Here is a 17,051-nt window from a genome sequence, read left to right as displayed (position 1 = left end):
TATAGGCTCGATTTATTAATAAATACATTATCACATGCTTTTAAAGACCACTCTGTACCCTACAAAGATATGTAATGATTATACATGAATCATAAATTATCAAATATTTAAAGAGGAAAAAACCTGGCATTCCCACAACTGCCTCCTTGGGCTCGATTCATTTCCTAGTGGCCTCGCAGAACTCGGGGAGCACTTGCGTGGGTGGTTTATTATAAAGGGTATTAGGAAGGACGCAGGCGAGCGGCCAGGCTAGGAGGGGCTGGCACAGGAGTGTCTGTCCCCGTAGAGCTGGGCCACGCTGCCCTCCTGGCATGAGGATGTGTTCGTGACCGGCGCACTCTCTGGGCCCCGCGGTGCGGGATGTTCATGGGAGTGTCACCATGACTGACTAAGGTCTCAAGCTCCAGGCTTCCCTCAGGGCTTGGCCTTTCTGGTCACCGCCTCCCCCAGGAGCCACCAAGAGTCACCTCTGACACTAGGACCCGGAACAGTCCTCTGTCGCTCAGGAAATTCCCAGAGAACCTGGGTCAGAGCAAATAGAACACAGGGGTCTCCTGAACCCAGATGCTCAGGAAGTGACGAGGTCTCAGGAGCTGTTCCAGGGACCAGAATGTGTGCTCCTCTGCATGTCGCAGGCAGAGAGAGCCACGTTAAGGGGGCAGGAAGAGCCCTGTGAGGCAGGGCAGGCAGGTGTGTTGAAGGGCAGCTGGGCTTCCCAGCGGCTGGTGTGTTGGAGAGCGTCTGTGCTTAGACGGACGGACCTCAGAGAAGGGTCGGACTCCTTTTGGGGCTTTGAGCTGCGGCCATGAAACACCACTCCAGATGATTCTAGAATCAGGATGCCCTGAGTGGGCAGGGCCTTTGCGAGTGGTCCTTTCTGGTGCCTTCCCAGGTCTGCTTGGTCATATGAACCCACCAGGGGACACACAGGGTTTCACGGGAGAAGGAGGGTGCTGTGAAGTGGGGTTTTACCTTGGGTTGCCGTCGAGGCCTTGGGCTCTGCCATAGCAGGGGCCTCAGTGAGTGTGGGGCCAGCCTGACCTGCCCGTGTGCAGACGGGAGGTCCTGGGACCTGGGACCTGGGCTCCTCCGCCACGACCACACCGCTTGTGCTCTGTGGGGAACCTTTATCCACCCACGTGGTCTGCCCAAGATGAACGATGTGAGGAAGTGGTAGCCTCTTAGCGGTGCTGGGACATCCGCATGTGGGCTGTTCCCGTGTGCGTGTGTGTGTGTGCGCGCACACTGTGCATGCGTGCATGTGTGTGTACATGTGTGTGTGTGGTTCTCAGAAGGAGAAGTCTGTCCATTAAGATTGTCTTTTATGAAACTAGCAGATGGCATAATGGTCATGTCACTAGACTCCCATGTAATAGACAAGCTGTTCAAGTCCCGGACCTGGCTACTTAGAACTCACAGTGGGTGGGGTCGGCAGGTGGTGCGGTGGTTAAGGGTGCTGGATTCCCACATGGCTGACCACGGTTTGAGTCCTGGACCTGGTGGCTTTCTTTCTTTCTTTCTTTCTCTCTCTCTCACTCTGTCCCTCTCTGGTCAAATAAATAAATAAATAAATAAAGTCAAATAAATAATTCTTAAAAAACAAAACAAAACGAACAAAACTCACACTGGGTGTATGCGCCTGCATCTCCGGAAAGGAGAATGGAAGAGAAGGGATTGCAGTGTGGCCATCCCCCTTGGAGGGCTGGTCTTTCTCTCTTTCTGTCTCTCTGTCTCTCTCTCTCCAGTGAGACTCATGCCCTGTAGCAAAAATTCTCTCTCTCCAAAAAAAAAAAAAAAGATTGTATTTTATTAGTTTCCCCCCACCTTTAAAGGAAGCCTTTATTCTCATTTATTTATTTATTTATTTTATTTTTCTCCCCTTCATTTATGATAGGGTATGCATGTGCACATGTGAGAGTGGGGAGGCAGAGGCCCCTCCACGGGATCTGATCAGTCTGCAGTCCCCTTCCTCCAGTCCTTCACCCTGTCACCTCCTGGGCCAGGGATTCGAACCGTAGTCACTGCGTGGAGTCTGGCTTCTCTTAAGCAGCCCACTACTGCTACACCACAGAGCTGGCCCCTGCTTTGACCTTCCTCGAAAGCTGCCGAAGGGCCATGAACTTGGGGACACTGCAGACCTTCCTGGGTCTGTGGGCACCAGGGGGGTGGCTGCCGTGGAACTGTCCCTGTCTTGAAAGTCACCCTCGGAGTTACCCTTTCTCTGAAACATCCTGTCCTCCCCCCGAAGCTGTTTTGTAAGTCATTAGCATGTTGAGATTCCGGTGGGAGATGGCATACAGAAGGGCCTCGCTCCGTCAGCCCCTTGGAGGTTGGGAGGCACTTCAGCCGTGGAGTGCTTGGAACTTCTCTGGCTTTTCACAGACACCAGTGACGAGGGCCATCCAGCCAGGGCGGAACTTGCACTTGTTTAGCCTTCGTGATTTATCTTACGGAAGACGTGCCTCTCCCCCACTCTCCCCCGTCTCCATCGCGCCCGCCACTGCGCGCAAACGCCGGGTCGCACGTTCATCGACTTGCTCCTCTGCTCGCGCCTCCAAGGCAGGGCCTCTGTCTTCTCACCACCGTACGGGCTTGAACGGGGCCTGGCACGAGGTAGGTGCACGTGCACAGCTGGGCGGGGTGCCGTGTGCTGTGCCTCTGTGTGACCGCGAGGCCTGCTGCCACCTCCCAACCCGGAGGGACCCGGAGGCCTCCTGTCATGCGCTGGTACTGAGGACTCTTCCTGCCCTTCTCACAGGCCCCTGGTGAGCATCCAGTGCAGTTCCCGAATTCGTCCTCATGGTGGCACCCAAGGGGCCTGCACTGTGGCCTAGGGTTAAAGGAGCTGAGTCCCTCATGGCCAACCCTGTGGCTCAAATCCCATCTCTGGCGGCTTGAAAAACACGTGCAGCGTGTGTACGTGTGTGCCCCAGTCCTGACAGAACAGAGAGATGGAGGAGGAGGGATCGCGGTGTGGCCATGCCCCCCTGGAGCTGCCTTCTCCCTCTCCCTCTCTCAGTCTCTCTCTGGTGAGCGCACACACCCTGTGGCAAGTAGGAAACTATAGTGGCACCTGAAGAGCGAGGCCTCTCCCGCCTCGCCGTCTCCTGTGCTCCCCCGTGGCTGGCGGGCAGGCGTCGATGAGCACTTGGGGAACAAGCAACGTGAGTGGCTGTCACACCAAAATGGTCTGGTCTGGAAATGCTCTGTAAGGTGACCTGGAGCTCCTGCTCTGTTCATGACTTTTCACATTTACTTCCTTCTAAAAGCTAAGCAGGGGACCAGCAGTTAGCGTAATGGCTATGTTGCCGAACTCCCACGCAGTTGACCGCAGTTCGAGTCCCAGACCCGGTGGCTTAAACTCACGCTGGGCACGTGTGCATGCATGCCCAAGATTCCGAGAGGAGAATGGAGGAGAAGGGGTTGTGGCGTGGCCATCTCCTCTGGAGGGTGATTTCTTGCTTTCTGTCTCTCTGGGCCCCACGTGCCCCCTAGCAAAAACCTCTCAAAAAAAAAAAAAAAAAAAAAGCTAAGCAGGTTTCTGTTTGTGCCTGAACCTCTGTCAGTTTTGCCTCCCCTCCGAGGAGCTGAGCCAGTATGGCCTGCCTGGCAGAGGTGGAGACCCCATGTCCTGCCCCGGCTGCCTCCTGGGGTTGGTGCTGGGCCCCTGTGGAGCACTGGGCTGGCGAGGGCCTTCCTTGCCAAGTGCCCACAGACGGCCGGCTTTGCCCCTTGGTACCTGGTGCCATCACGTCCCTGCGCTGCCTCCTCCATCCAGCTTCCCGCGTGGGGGTCAGCTGTGGGGAGTGCTGGCTTTGGGCTTTGTGTGGTCAGTGCCGCTGGCCCACGGTCTCCAGTCCAGTGAGCCCTGGTCTGTGCCCTTCTAGTAGGAGTGAGGGGTGGGAGGCCTTGCAATCCCGGGACTTGTGGGTGACTGAGGACTCCTACAGGAAGCCGCCTAGGGTTTCCAGGGAGGTGGGAGTCAGCGATTACTGGGTGAAGAGAGCAGTGCTCCCGAGGCCCTAGGTGCCGTGTACTTCCACCCTCCCTCAGAAACCCCACCCGGGCAGCTCTGCCGAACCCCCGGCTCCACACGGGATCCTGTCCTTGTCGCCCAGCTGTGGGTGCTGAACCTGGCCGTGAAGCCAGCAGGGGGTCCGGCGGCTGGGAGAAGGGGACACTGCAGGCAAAGGCGGGCGTAGTTCCCTCCCACCTGCCCCTCTCCCAGGACATTCCCCGAGCAGGCCAGCCTCCTGCGGCCTCTGCAGTGGGCGGCCCCAGCTCCCTCGGCCCACTCTTTCTGGTACTTGGTTCTGTTGTCGTGGAAACAGTGACAAGTGTTCAGTGTGTCAGCGTTTGTCCTCTGACATAGCTGGCCACCTGGAGAGACAGGGGCGACGCGTGTCTGCGGTGATGTTCTTCCACATGGTCTACAGAGACCCAGCCCACGTGAGCTCCGAGACTCCCGTTGGGCTCTTGTCCCGAGGCCCAGAGTGGAGGTGGTCAGAGGTTCAAGTTTCTTAGTTGTTACAGGCACGTGCGCGTGTTAGAGACACAGAGAGAAAGTGAGAAGTCCCCCCAAGGGAGTGGCCACGCTACTGTCCCTCCTCTGCTCTCCTCTGGGGATTTGGGGCGTGTGCACACACCGGCATGATTTTCAGGCCACCCGGTCCCAGAGTTAGCCATGTGGGACCCAGTGCCTTACCGCCCCGCTGCCTGCCTGCCTAGCAGCTCAGGTTTTCACTGGTCCCTACTGAGAAGTCTCAAGTCACCCCAAAGTAGTGGAGACCCCCGTCCTTCCCTCCTTTGTCACGGGTTGTGGGTGTGTTTTTCAGGGGGCGGTGCGCGTGGCCCAAGGAGCCACTGGGGGCACAGAGCGTGGTCGGCTGTGGTCTGCAGGGTTCTGTGGTTTGAAAAGCCCCAGGGCTCCCGGCAGCTGCATCCTGTGTGACCTTCCTCGAAGTTCCCCTGGAGAGGCCTTTGGCTCAAAGTGCAAGTCATGGTGGCCATCCTGCCGTGTCCATATATGAACCACCGAGTGGCCCTGGCCATTCGCTCGCCTCGCCCGCAGCCGGGAGCGTTTCTGCCTGTCCGTCCGCCTCATCCTGCCCGCCAGTGAGTCCGTGTGCTTTCCCTCGAACCGTTTTCAGAAGTTGAGCCTGGGCGCTCAGTGCCTTTCCTACTTCACGGGGGTTTGTGAGCCGGCTGCGTGGCTTTCGTGGGGAGGAGTCACGGACCACGGACTTAGAAGGGAGAGAAAGGAGGACCGTCGGTTATCTCGCTCGGCCCCGGGCACAGGGTCTGCCTTGCGGGACATGGTCCCCACTGCTGTGGTGGGCCACGAAGCCCTTCTCGTCCGCAGAGTACTCGGGACGCTTGCTGGGACAGGTGACAGGGTTTCCCGGTGCCGGTCTCGACGGGGTGGGTTTCTCTTTGATGGTCTCTGGTCTGTTCCTTCTCTGTCACCGCTGGGTAAGAGACTGGGCCAGTCAGTGGGGGCACTTGGCGCCTGGCAAGCCTAGGGCGGGCCTGGTTGGCACAGCCCACCCTGGCGCAGTTTTCCTGCTTCCTCCCGGAACAAAGGCCCGGGATGTGAACTGGGCTGTGTCCCATGGACCATCCCAACTTCTTACTGCACTTTGCTCCATGCGCTCCTCATAACCACTTTCCTTTTACCGTTCAGGAAACCGAAGCCCAGAGAGGTTAAGTAACCTGCCCAGGCCACACAGCAAATGGGAAGGGGAATCAGGAGTTTGCCCACTTGCCTGGCTTTCTAGGCAGTGCTCTGGTCCTAAGCTTGAAGGTCACCTCCCTGGGACCTTCTGGGGGTCCAGTGAGATGACAGTCATTGCCCCTGTGGTCCTGACGCCAGGCAAGCTTGCAACAGCTGGGCCTCCCCTGCGTGTGGGGTCGAGACTTCTGAGCTCGGCCTGCGAATCCCAAGGAAGAGAGCCCGTGCCCAGGTGGGGGACAGGGGGCCCTCCCCGAGGTGCTCACAGGGGGTGTCTGCCCTTGGCCTTTCATGCTTCTCAGCAGGCCTTTGTGGGGCTGGGGCACTTCTGGAGGAGGAGCCTACCAGGTGGCCTGAGACGGTAGGCCTCAGCCCGGGAACCGGCTAAGTGGCTGACCAGGAGGGAGCCGTGGTCCACGGGGCTGGCCAGGGAGCGGTCCCTCCACCCGCGGCTTGTGAGACCCCATTCTTCGTTCATCCCTCTCCCCACCCTGTCAGACCTCACTCCTGAGGCGAGATCTTGGCGGGGATCTTCTAAGCCAGCGTGTCCTTGTCATGGGCTTCTGCCCGACCCCAGAGCAGGGGTCCTGGGGCCCAGGGTCGCCCCTACCCTGTTTCCCCAGCGTGTCCTGGGTCGGTGCTGGGTGGGCAGGGAGGGACAGACTGAGGTCACGAGTGCGTTGGACAGCCAGGGCCCTGAGAAGTCCTGAAAAGACACCCCAACCTTCGCCTTGTCCTGTTGGTGCTGCCTCCTTGGCCTGCGCTCGAGTCACCAGAGTCAGATCCGTGAATGTCCATGCCCAGGACTCACCTGGGACAGACTGGCGTCGGCCACTGCCGCATCTCAGTCCTCATGGTCTCTGGGGCTTCCGGAAATGCCCCTGCCCCTGCCTCTATCCCCCCCTGGGGGGCTGAAGCTGAGCTCCCCGTGCTCCCCCTGCTGATGGGAAGAGGGGCGTCTGTTAATGTTTCTCTTAAGAAAGGGGTCCGGGGGGCCAGCAGTTAGCGTAATGGCCGTGTCTCTGAACTCCCATGTATTTGACTATAGTTCGAGTCCCAGACCCGGTGGCTTCAACTCACGCCGGGCACATGTGCATGCGTGCCCAAGATCCCGAGAGGAGAATGGAGGAGAAGGGTTTGCGGCGTGGCCACCCCCCCCCGGGGGGGGATTTCTCGCTTTCTGTCTCTCTGTCTCTCTGTCTTTCTGGTGAGCACACGCGCCCTATAACTAAAAAAATAAAAAAGAAAGGGCCCGGCTCTGAGAGCTGGCAGGCCTGAGCCCGGCCCTCCGCTGTGGCCACGTGCTCCACGCCCGTCGCTCAGCACCGGAGCGTTTCCCTGGAGCCCCTTGTCACTGCGCTTGTCACCTCCTGCCACACCTACTGTCTCTGCGGACGTGGTGCCGTGCCTGTCCGGGTCTGGCTAGCAGGGCAGGGAGGGTGCGGGTCCTCACAGCATTTCTCAGCAATGGAGGCCATGGGCGATTTCGACTTCCCCAAGATTTATTTTCCTCCTTGGTAAACGGCAACAAGGACAAGCTGGGTTCACCCGTCGTCATCCCGCCTGGCCCAGGAAAGGGGACCTGCGCTCCACTGGCGGCCGTTCCATTCTGCCTGTGGCTGGCCGGGCTCTGCCTGCCCCGCCTTCCCCTCTCCTGCCTGGGGACCCGTCCATGCCTCATGGCTCTGCAGTCGGGGCCTTCCCTGTGGCAGACAGGCCCGACCTGGGGACCTGAACTCTGAACGCCACGGGCTCCCGCTCTCCCGGCCACGCGCCCTGCGGAGCACCTGCCATCACCTCCAGACTGTTGGGAGCCCTGGCTGTGCTGGTGGACCGGATGCAGGAGGGCAGGCCCACGGAGCTGGTCCTTAGTCCCTGGCCTGAACCCCAGGCCACCTCACCGCCCATCCAGGGAACAAGGGGAGTGACTCTGAGAACCAGCTGATAGGACTCAGAGGCACCCTGTGTCTCCCTGCCTTATCATCAGACCTCTTCCTGCCACAGGACAGCCCAGAGAGAAAGGATGAGTTTCTGTTATTTTAATAAGGCCCCTTCCTGCCTGGAGAGTGAGGGTAGAAGGCTGGCATCCTCTCCCTCCACCCTGTAGGCCAGACTTCTTCAAGACTCAGGTCTAAGGTTGCCTCCTCCAGGAAGCCTCCCTGACCACCACGCCATCCATCCTGCATCCCCCGGCATTCTCATATACGTCCGTATGTGTCTGTTGGACTCCACGGCCCTGGGGACAGGGCCTGTGTCTGAGTCTTCCCTGGCCCCCGGGTGCCCGACCTAATGTTAGCGATGTCCACCAGGTGGGTGTTGGGTGAGTGGATGGCAGACGCCAAGGAGGCCGAACCCTGTGCTAACTGTAGCAGAAACTGCACAAGGCAGACTGCTTCTACTGTCAGAGGGACTCGGAAGCTAAAAGTGGATTTACCCACTCCGCCTCTCCCCAGTCCTGCCCCTTAGACCTCTCGAGCGCCCACTGCGATAAGGAGAACCAGGAGGCAGAGGCCCCCTACAGTCCAAATGTAGACGTTTCCGGCAGCCAGGGGGGGGGCCGCACCTCCCCCCCCAGGTGCCCCCAACCCTGGAACAGAAGCACTTGTGGCCTGTGGCAGGCGGGGCCCGGGAGGCAGAGGGCTGGCCCGGGACACGCACTGCGGCCGCTCCGTCCCTCACTGCGAACTCTCCAGCCAGCCAGGGCCTGGCATCACCCTCATTTGCTGTGCCTCGCGGCATTCTCACACACCCTTGTACATCATCCGTGTCGCCCGTCATGCCGAGGGACCGCGCCGTGTCCAATCCAGGTCCTCGGTGGGCAGCTGTCGAGGGCCTGCTGTGTGCAAACCCGTGCTGGGCTCTGGAGGGAACACGAGGCCCCTGCACCAGCTGGTGATCGTGCACTGCAGCCGAAACCTGCAGGTGCACGACGGGCAGAGATGAAGCAGGGTGCTGTGAGAACCGCCCAGGGCACTTCGGGGTCGGAGGGCTCTCTGGACGTGGGGGTGGGGGTCAGGAAGTGCCCTCCCTGCACCCTGGTCACCCCCTGTGCCCCCGTGCCCTCCCTGCTCCCTGGTGCCCTGCCTGCTCCCTAATGCCTGCCTGCTCTCTGGCACCCTTGCTGGTCCCCGCTGCCCTCCCTGCCACATGGTAGCCCCAGGGTGGCCCATGTGAGGGTGGGGCCTTAGAGTCTGGGTGTGCCAGGGCACTGCAGGCTCATGGAGATGGATGGATGTGCCGTGGAGCCCGGCCCTGCCTGGACAAGAAAGCAGAGGGGCGAGGGAACCTGGTCAGCCCTCTGTGCCAGGGAGACCCACCTGTGGCCACCACCATCCCCCGGGCTCCCCCAGGGCAGAGCCAGGGTAGCAGCAGGCAGAACCTCCCTGCTTGGCCATGCCTTGCCAGAGGGCCCTGGGTGTCACAGGCAGTAGGCCTAGCACTTAATGGTCCACATAGCAGAGGGCAGCTGGGGCGCCCACACAGCAGGCCCTGGCCGGGGAAAGCAAGCCCCTCATGCCATCCTTGCCTTCACGGGAGTCTGACGGCAGACAGTACACGGTGGTAGAGAGACGCTGGCTCTGCTCCTGCCCAGGCTCTCGGGTCAGCAGGGACCGGCTTCTTCCCCCCGGCCCTAGCCCTGCTGTTTGCATGGAGGACCCTGGTGGGCCGGCCTGTGTGTCACGAGCTTGTCGGAGCATCCCCGGCCTCTGCACAGCAGATGTCAGCGTGACGACCCAGACTACCTCCAGACACTGCTGATATCTCCTGGAGGCTGGGGGACAAGATCGGGCCACCAAGAGTCACTGCCCTAGGAGGGGCTGCCCAGGATAGGGGGTGTGGAGGGAAGGCCCCAACCCTGGGATGAGAGCGCTTGCCATGTGCTTGGAATGTGCATGGATTAGCCTGGCTGGAAGTCTGATTGTCATCAGCATGTCACACAGCGCGGGCCCGGTGCCCCCGCCAACGCCATCGCAGTCCCCCTATCTGGGCTTCAGTGGCCGAGGGTTCAATTGCCTGCCACCGACCGTGACCCAGAAGTAGCATAGAGAGGGCAGTCACAAGAAGCCCAGAGTGCGTGCTTCCGCGGTGCTTCTCCAGGCGGGGCTGTGACTGTCCCGCCGTTCACCCCACCGAGGCTAACTGGCATGCTAAGCCTTCATAGGTGTGTGCTGTTTAGGGAAACAGCCCCGTGGGGCTCCGTTCTGCCTGTGGTTTCGGGCCTTCACTGCAGAGAAAGGGGGCGCCACGGTGGAGAAGGGGGGCCACTGTGGAGACAGAGAAGGGGGTGCCTCCACAGAGAGGTGGGTGCCACTGTGGAGATGATGGGGGTCACTGCAGAGAAGGGGTGCTTCTGCAGAGAAGGGGGTGCCACTGTGGTGAGCAAGCCCCAGCCCCGTCCGTGCCCAACCTGGCCTTCCTGTCCATGCTGCAGGCTGTCCTGAGGGACATGGGGGTGCTGGTGTCACAGAGCCATGGCCACAGCAGAGCACCGCAGACTGGGGCTCAGTCTGCAGGAGTGTACCGTCCCGAGTCCGAGATCGAGGTCGGCCGTGCTCGCCCGGAGAGGGCCGCCCAGCTCGGGGTGGCTCCAGGTGCTCTGGGCCGTGGCCACATCCATGCAGTCCCTGCCTCCCCACGTGGCTGTGTCCCTGCTCTCAGGGACAGCAGCCGTACCTGATGGGCCCCTGTGGCCCCTGTGAGCTGGATTACCCTGCAAAGGCCCCGCTTCCAAATACAGCCACTCTCGTCACCAGGCCTCCGCGTCCCGCGTGTCCTTCTGGGGGTGCAGTTCAACCCGTAGCACCTGGCGGGTATTCCAGACCTACCTGCATCCAGTGTGCTGGGCAAGGCGGGGAAGGGGTGGCGGGCACAGGGCCCTGGGTCCTCGGTCCCGTGAGCCCCGTTTGCCCCCTTAACTCGGGAGGGGCTGTTTATACGAGGCTGTGGTGTCGGTCTGTCTCTCTTCCAGAACCTGCACTTAAGGTTCTGTTGCCGTCTCCCAGGGACGTTAGCTCGGCTCAGGTCATGCCCTGACAGTCACATACCTGATGTCCCAGCTCACAGCCTCCTCTGCCCCCTTCTGGCCAGCGTACCACGGTGGGGAGCATTCCTGTGTGGGGAGCAGTAAGGGGTGTCTGCACCCATAGAAGGTGCCGGATGTCCTGTGACAAGAGCTCCTTTCTTCGTTCTATTTTTTTTTTTTTTTAAGAGAGAGGTTTTTGCTATAGGGCGCGTGCGCTCGCCAGAAAGAGAGAGACAGAGAGACAGAAAGCGAGAAATCACCCCCCAGGGGGAATGGCCACGCTGCAATCCCTTCTCTTCCATTCTCCTCTTGGGATCCTGGGCACGCATGCACACCCATGCCCAGCGTGAGTTTAAGCCACCGAGTCTGGGACTTGAACCGCTGTCGACTATGCAGGAGTCCAGCGACATAGCCATTATGCCAGCTGCTGGTCCCACGTGCTCCTTTCTTTACCAGCTTGCTTAGAGCCCGGTGCCGGTTGTGCTGGGAGGGTATGGCTGCCCGCAAGGCACCGATGTGATGTCTGGGGGGTGTTCGGCTGTAGCCCCTTGACTGCTGTCCCCAGAGAGCTGCTGGATCATGCGGGTGTGGAAGGTGAGGACCTGGTGGGCCACTCCCTGGAGGGACGGTGGCATCTGGTGCTCTTGGGAACAAAGACAAGACGCAGAGGTTCAGGCCGGGAGAGGCGTGTGGGCGCAGCTGTGACCGAAAAGTTCAGGCAATTAGCAATCCCTGGCGATCCTCGTGAGACCGATAACCAGGCAGGGCGGAGGGCGGAGGGCGCTCTGACCCGACTTGGCCTCAGCCCTGACCCCACTCTGGCTCCGGGGCCACCTGAGAAGCCCCCGACAGAGCTCGCCAGCCACAGGACTCTCCTGTGCACTTGGCTCCTTAAACACAGATACATTTTCATGGATTTGCTGCTAGAAACCTCCCCTCAGGTCTGGTGTGGGGCTGCGCTGCCGTGCAGGGCCGTCCTGCCTGTGGAAGCGAGGCCGGCCGTCGGGGTCCTGTGCCGGCGCCTGGTTCGGAGCTGCTGCTCACAGCCTGGGGCAGGGGGTGCGCCCGGCCTGCAGACGTGGCAGGGTGCTGGCTGCCTCGAGGTGTCTACTTCCCTAGGGCTCCTGTAAGGTTAAAAGCACAACTCCATCACCTCACCATTCCGGAACATTCCAGAGTCACGGTGTCAGCAGGGTCACGGTGTCAGCAGGGCTGCATGCCTTTCTGGAAGCTCATGGGGAGAATCCGAGCCTCCCCAGCGTCTCGGCCCCCCCTCTACCTCCACAGCCACAGATGCAGCGTCTCCCAGCCTCTCGGCCTCGGACCTCGCGTCTCCTCTCCTGCTGACCTTCCCGCCTCCCTCTTCTATGGACCCTTTTGGTGACAGCAGGTCACCTGCATACCCATGCCAATCCCATCTCACCCCAGTCACAGCTGCAGGATCCCTTTGGCCACGGAAAGCCCTGGTTCCTGGGATTAGGATGTGTCATCTCTGGGGAGTGGAGAGGCACCGTCCAGCTGCCATGGAGCCCATGGTGTAGAAAGTGGGTGCTCTGCGTTCCCAAGGGCGACGCCGGAGGAACACCGACGCATCGCGAGTCACCGTGGAACCCACTGGTGGTCACTGAGCGCTCCTCTGGCCCAGGCATTGTGCCGGGAAAGGGAGGACCCAGTGGCCTGCCCTTATCCTGCACTAGGGTGTGAATCTGGTGGCACAGATGCATGGGTGTGCCTCACCTGTGAGTGCCCCGGAAGGAGAGGTGCGGGCATGAGGTCTCTCAGCTTCGTTGTCACGGATGTCATCGATGCAGGTGGATGGGGACCAGATGAAATGCCACATGGGCTCTTAGCATTTCAGGCGGGACCAGGGCTGCAGCACCGGGCGGACAGCATCAAGCAGCCCCACCCCAGTGATGCCTGCATTAAGAAGGGGCCGGTCACCCAGCAGGCTGGATTCTCTCGTGTGGAGATCGGCCGCTAGAGGGCGCCGGCGTTTTCCCAAGCGCTCCCCAAGCCTGAGTTTCCATGGCAGGTGCGCAAGAGAGCCCCCACCTTATTATTATTATTATTTTAATGACTTAATGATTTAATCTTATTTTCTCAGTAGAGCGTGCTTTGTATTTCCCTGGGTACTTTGGGATATTACTGATCAGATGAATCACTACGAGTTTCACGGCTCGGGAGCCCGCCGAACTTGCTCCTCTGGATTTATCCGTTCCGTTGCTGTTCCTGTCTTCTCTTTATTAAACGCATTTCTCTAATAGTGTGTTAACCTTGCCTGCTCGGCCCCTGCTGGGAGTGGTCAGTGATTCGCCCTGCCCTCCTCGGCGGGGCGCACAGGCTGCGGGCCGGTACACGGCTTGGTTCAGAGGGCTGTGACAGACGCATGGGAGATGTTGGTGCTGCGTTTGGTGATTGTGAGTTTCTTTTGGTTTTCACAGCCCGCCCCCGCCTTCTGCTTTTTCTAGACTCTTTCCTTTATTATTAACTAATGACAGATTGTCATGACCGGTGATTGAATCGCGTTGAAGGACTCACTAGGACGAGATGACTGATCGGTGGGAATGTGACAGATGCAGCCTCCACGTCGGAGGTGACCTGCTCTCACCAGGGACTGGCCGAGGGTACGGCTCGGGAGCCCGCCGAACTTGCTCCTCTGGATTTATCCGTTCCGTTGCTGTTCCTGTCTTCTCTTTATTAAACGCATTTCTCTAATAGTGTGTTAACCTTGCCTGCTCGGCCCCTGCTGGGAGTGGTCAGTGATTCGCCCTGCCCTCCTCGGCGGGGCGCACGGGCTGCGGGCCGGTACACGGCTTGGTTCAGAGGGCTGTGACAGACGCATGGGAGATGTTGGTGCTGCGTTTGGTGATTGTGAGTTTCTTTTGGTTTTCACAGCCCGCCCCCGCCTTCTGCTTTTTCTAGACTCTTTCCTTTATTATTAACTAATGACAGATTGTCATGACCGGTGATTGAATCGCGTTGAAGGACTCACTAGGACGAGATGACTGATCGGTGGGAATGTGACAGATGCAGCCTCCACGTCGGAGGTGACCTGCTCTCACCAGGGACTGGCCGAGGGTGTGCCTGCGGCCAGGGAGGGAGTTGAGAGGGGCCAAGAGGCAGATGGGGCCACCCTTGGGGGCAGCACAGGCAGCTGGCCTAGGCCGTGTCCAGCTGTCCCTCAAGAGGTGGGGTAACTGGGTGATGTGCTCAAGTGATGGCGACCCTGAGCCTGCCCCGAAGCCCCCAAGCCAACGCCGTGCCCTCCCTGGGTGGGCCCCCTCGCCACCCTTTCCTCTAGACGGTGGCTGCATTTTGATTTTGCTCCAAGTCCCCGGGGAGTGCGTCCCAGCCTTCTGCAGGCCCCACAGCCTCCTGCTAGGGGCTAAGGTGCTTCCCGCGCCCTGGGTGGCGCTGGGCGGTGGCGGCGGTGTCTGAGGCAGCCTGTGTGGTGGGCTCCAGAACCTTTGCGCTTCTCAGAACCGCCCCGTCTGGCTGCCACCCTGGGGTTTATGTAGAGCTGGGGTCTGCTAGGGTCCAGCCTTCTCTGTGTTTAAGTGCCGGCGCCCTGAGCACCACGTTGGGCCATGACCCGCATAGCAGGCTGCACTATCAGGTTTGTGTTGGTGCATTTGGAGCTGCTGGCACGATGGGGACGTCACTGAGGACGCATTTCTAGATGTCCCCTCAGTAACTGCCACATGGCCGCACGCCACCCACTGGGCCAGCTGTCACAACGCCCCGGTGAGCAGGGCTAGTTCATCGTGAGAGTGATTTAGGGGGAGGTGACCCCAGAGTTCAAGGTGGTGCCTGAGGTCGCTTGGCCATTCTGGGAGGTGCCTGCAATGCCGCCGCACCCTCCTCTTCCCTGTCTGGACCAGTGTGACCTGAGCTGAGCCGGGAGGAGAGGAGCCTGGCTTTCGAGCAGGGGGACGTCTGTAGTGCCCGCGGAGACTGCAGTGTGGGGGCCCCTGGCGGCGGCTGTGGGATAGGGTGCTTCTGGAGGGCACAGGCCACAAGCGAAGATGTGGGCCGTCCCAGCTCTTCAGCGGGGGCAGGGGACTCCATTTGGCCGGGGGGCCTGGAGAGGCGTTGGGAAGTCGGCCGGGCCAGGTGGCCAGCAGCCTGCGACACCATGGGGAAGGGTTTGGCCTTTGCTCTTGGAGGCCTGGATGGTCCATGGGCAGGGGAGGGGCCCGATGGCCTGAGCCCGGGGGGTGACGTCTCGAGACGCTGTGGAGGTGGTTGGGAGGGCAGGATCTCTGAGACCCCGCTGAGGCCCAAGGGTCCTACCAGATGCGTTTGGAGGGGCGAGGTGAGAGGCTGACCCGCGGACTTTCAGTTTGAACCACCGAGCAGGCCATGGCTCGTCCCTCAAGGACCCATTGACCTTTGTGAACAGAAAGCCGCACGCAGGCCCCGCCCGTGCCCGGTGTCTGCCTGGTCGGTCGGTGGCTTCTTTGCTATGGGTGGCGCTGGGCGGTGGCGGCGGCGTCTGAGGCAGCCTGTGTGGTGGGCTCCAGAACCTTTGCGCTTCTCAGAACCGCCCCGTCTGGCTGCCACCCTGGGGTTTATGTAGAGCTGGGGTCTGCTAGGGTCCAGCCTTCTCTGTGTTTAAGTGCCGGCGCCCTGAGCACCACGTTGGGCCATGACCCGCATAGCAGGCTGCACTATCAGGTTTGTGTTGGTGCATTTGGAGCTGCTGGCACGATGGGGACGTCACTGAGGACGCATTTCTAGATGTCCCCTCAGTAACTGCCACATGGCCGCACGCCACCCACTGGGCCAGCTGTCACAACGCCCCGGTGAGCAGGGCTAGTTCATCGTGAGAGTGATTTAGGGGGAGGTGACCCCAGAGTTCAAGGTGGTGCCTGAGGTCGCTTGGCCATTCTGGGAGGTGCCTGCAATGCCGCCGCACCCTCCTCTTCCCTGTCTGGACCAGTGTGACCTGAGCTGAGCCGGGAGGAGAGGAGCCTGGCTTTCGAGCAGGGGGACGTCTGTAGTGCCCGCGGAGACTGCAGTGTGGGGGCCCCTGGCGGCGGCTGTGGGATAGGGTGCTTCTGGAGGGCACAGGCCACAAGCGAAGATGTGGGCCGTCCCAGCTCTTCAGCGGGGGCAGGGGACTCCATTTGGCCGGGGGGCCTGGAGAGGCGTTGGGAAGTCGGCCGGGCCAGGTGGCCAGCAGCCTGCGACACCATGGGGAAGGGTTTGGCCTTTGCTCTTGGAGGCCTGGATGGTCCATGGGCAGAGGAGGGGCCCGATGGCCTGAGCCCGGGGGGTGACGTCTCGAGACGCTGTGGAGGTGGTTGGGAGGGCAGGATCTCTGAGACCCCGCTGAGGCCCAAGGGTCCTACCAGATGCGTTTGGAGGGGCGAGGTGAGAGGCTGACCCGCGGACTTTCAGTTTGAACCACCGAGCAGGCCATGGCTCGTCCCTCAAGGACCCATTGACCTTTGTGAACAGAAAGCCGCACGCAGGCCCCGCCCGTGCCCGGTGTCTGCCTGGTCGGTCGGTGGCTTCTATGCTAAACCTGACATTTCAGCGTGCACCCCGATGTCTTCCTTCCTGTTCTCCTGCCCACAGACGATTCATGTTCCTGCGACTCTAACATTTTTCTGATTACCCTGGGGACGAAGGGGAAGAACAAGCCTGCTTCTGGGCCGAGGGAGTCGGCGAGGTAATGTCAGCTCCTGGGCCTCGGCGCTTTCTGTTTGTGCCGAAGCACCCCTGGTATTCGGCCGTTTCCCGAGAGACTGGGCTTTCCCCACCTGGGGCCCGTGTTCTGGCGGGCCGCGGCAGCAGGGGGCCGGTCTGCACGCACCCAGCGGGGGCGAGCTCAGGCCTGGAGAGCCGCTCGTACAGGAGCCCCAGTTGCCAAGGGGAGCCTTCCCCCGCGCCCGCACCCTCTGCAGGCCGCATGACGCTAACTGGGTTCTCGGTGACCTGCGACTGCCAGGCTAATGGAACTGTCAGGGAGTCCCTCCTTCCCCCCAGTTGAGTGGCTGAGGGAGAAGCCGTTCCTACGCAGCCTGTTTCCTGCTCTCCCGACTTTCCTAAATTCTGGTAGCCCGTTTCCCTGTGGACGGCGCTCGGACCTTCGCTCCTTCATTCCAGCCACTGACCAGCTCCATGGCTCGGGTTTTGCACAGGAGGCCAGACCAGGCCATGCCCCACTGGCCCCGGGCCCTGCTCTTGGGGGGCTTAGGCGGGCACGCCCTACAATCACACACCTGGGGAGGCGGGCTGCAGCTGTCACGTGTGTGTGGGGGGCGGGGCAGCGAGCAGCCTGACTCCCTG

General features: G+C 60.8%; 1 protein-coding gene across 1 annotated transcript in view; it reads left to right on the top strand.

The window, feature by feature from the left end:
* The first annotated feature begins 5,045 nt into the window (after nucleotides 1-5,045).
* Nucleotides 5,046-17,051, top strand: part of PARVB (parvin beta) — an 85,351-nt gene continuing 73,345 nt past the window's right edge. Inside the window, exon 1 of the mRNA XM_006150663.3 lies at nucleotides 5,046-5,115. Within this exon, the coding sequence (XP_006150725.2) occupies nucleotide 5,115 (1 nt within the window). The 5' untranslated portion in view covers nucleotides 5,046-5,114. The remainder of the gene's footprint in view (nucleotides 5,116-17,051) is intronic.

This window comes from Tupaia chinensis, unplaced genomic scaffold (assembly GCF_000334495.1).
Source record: "Tupaia chinensis unplaced genomic scaffold, TupChi_1.0 Scaffold000294_1, whole genome shotgun sequence".
NCBI classification, from domain to species: Eukaryota; Metazoa; Chordata; class Mammalia; order Scandentia; family Tupaiidae; genus Tupaia; species Tupaia belangeri.
Note: the sequence above shows the minus strand (reverse complement) of the source record. Positions and strands in the feature narration are given on the sequence as shown.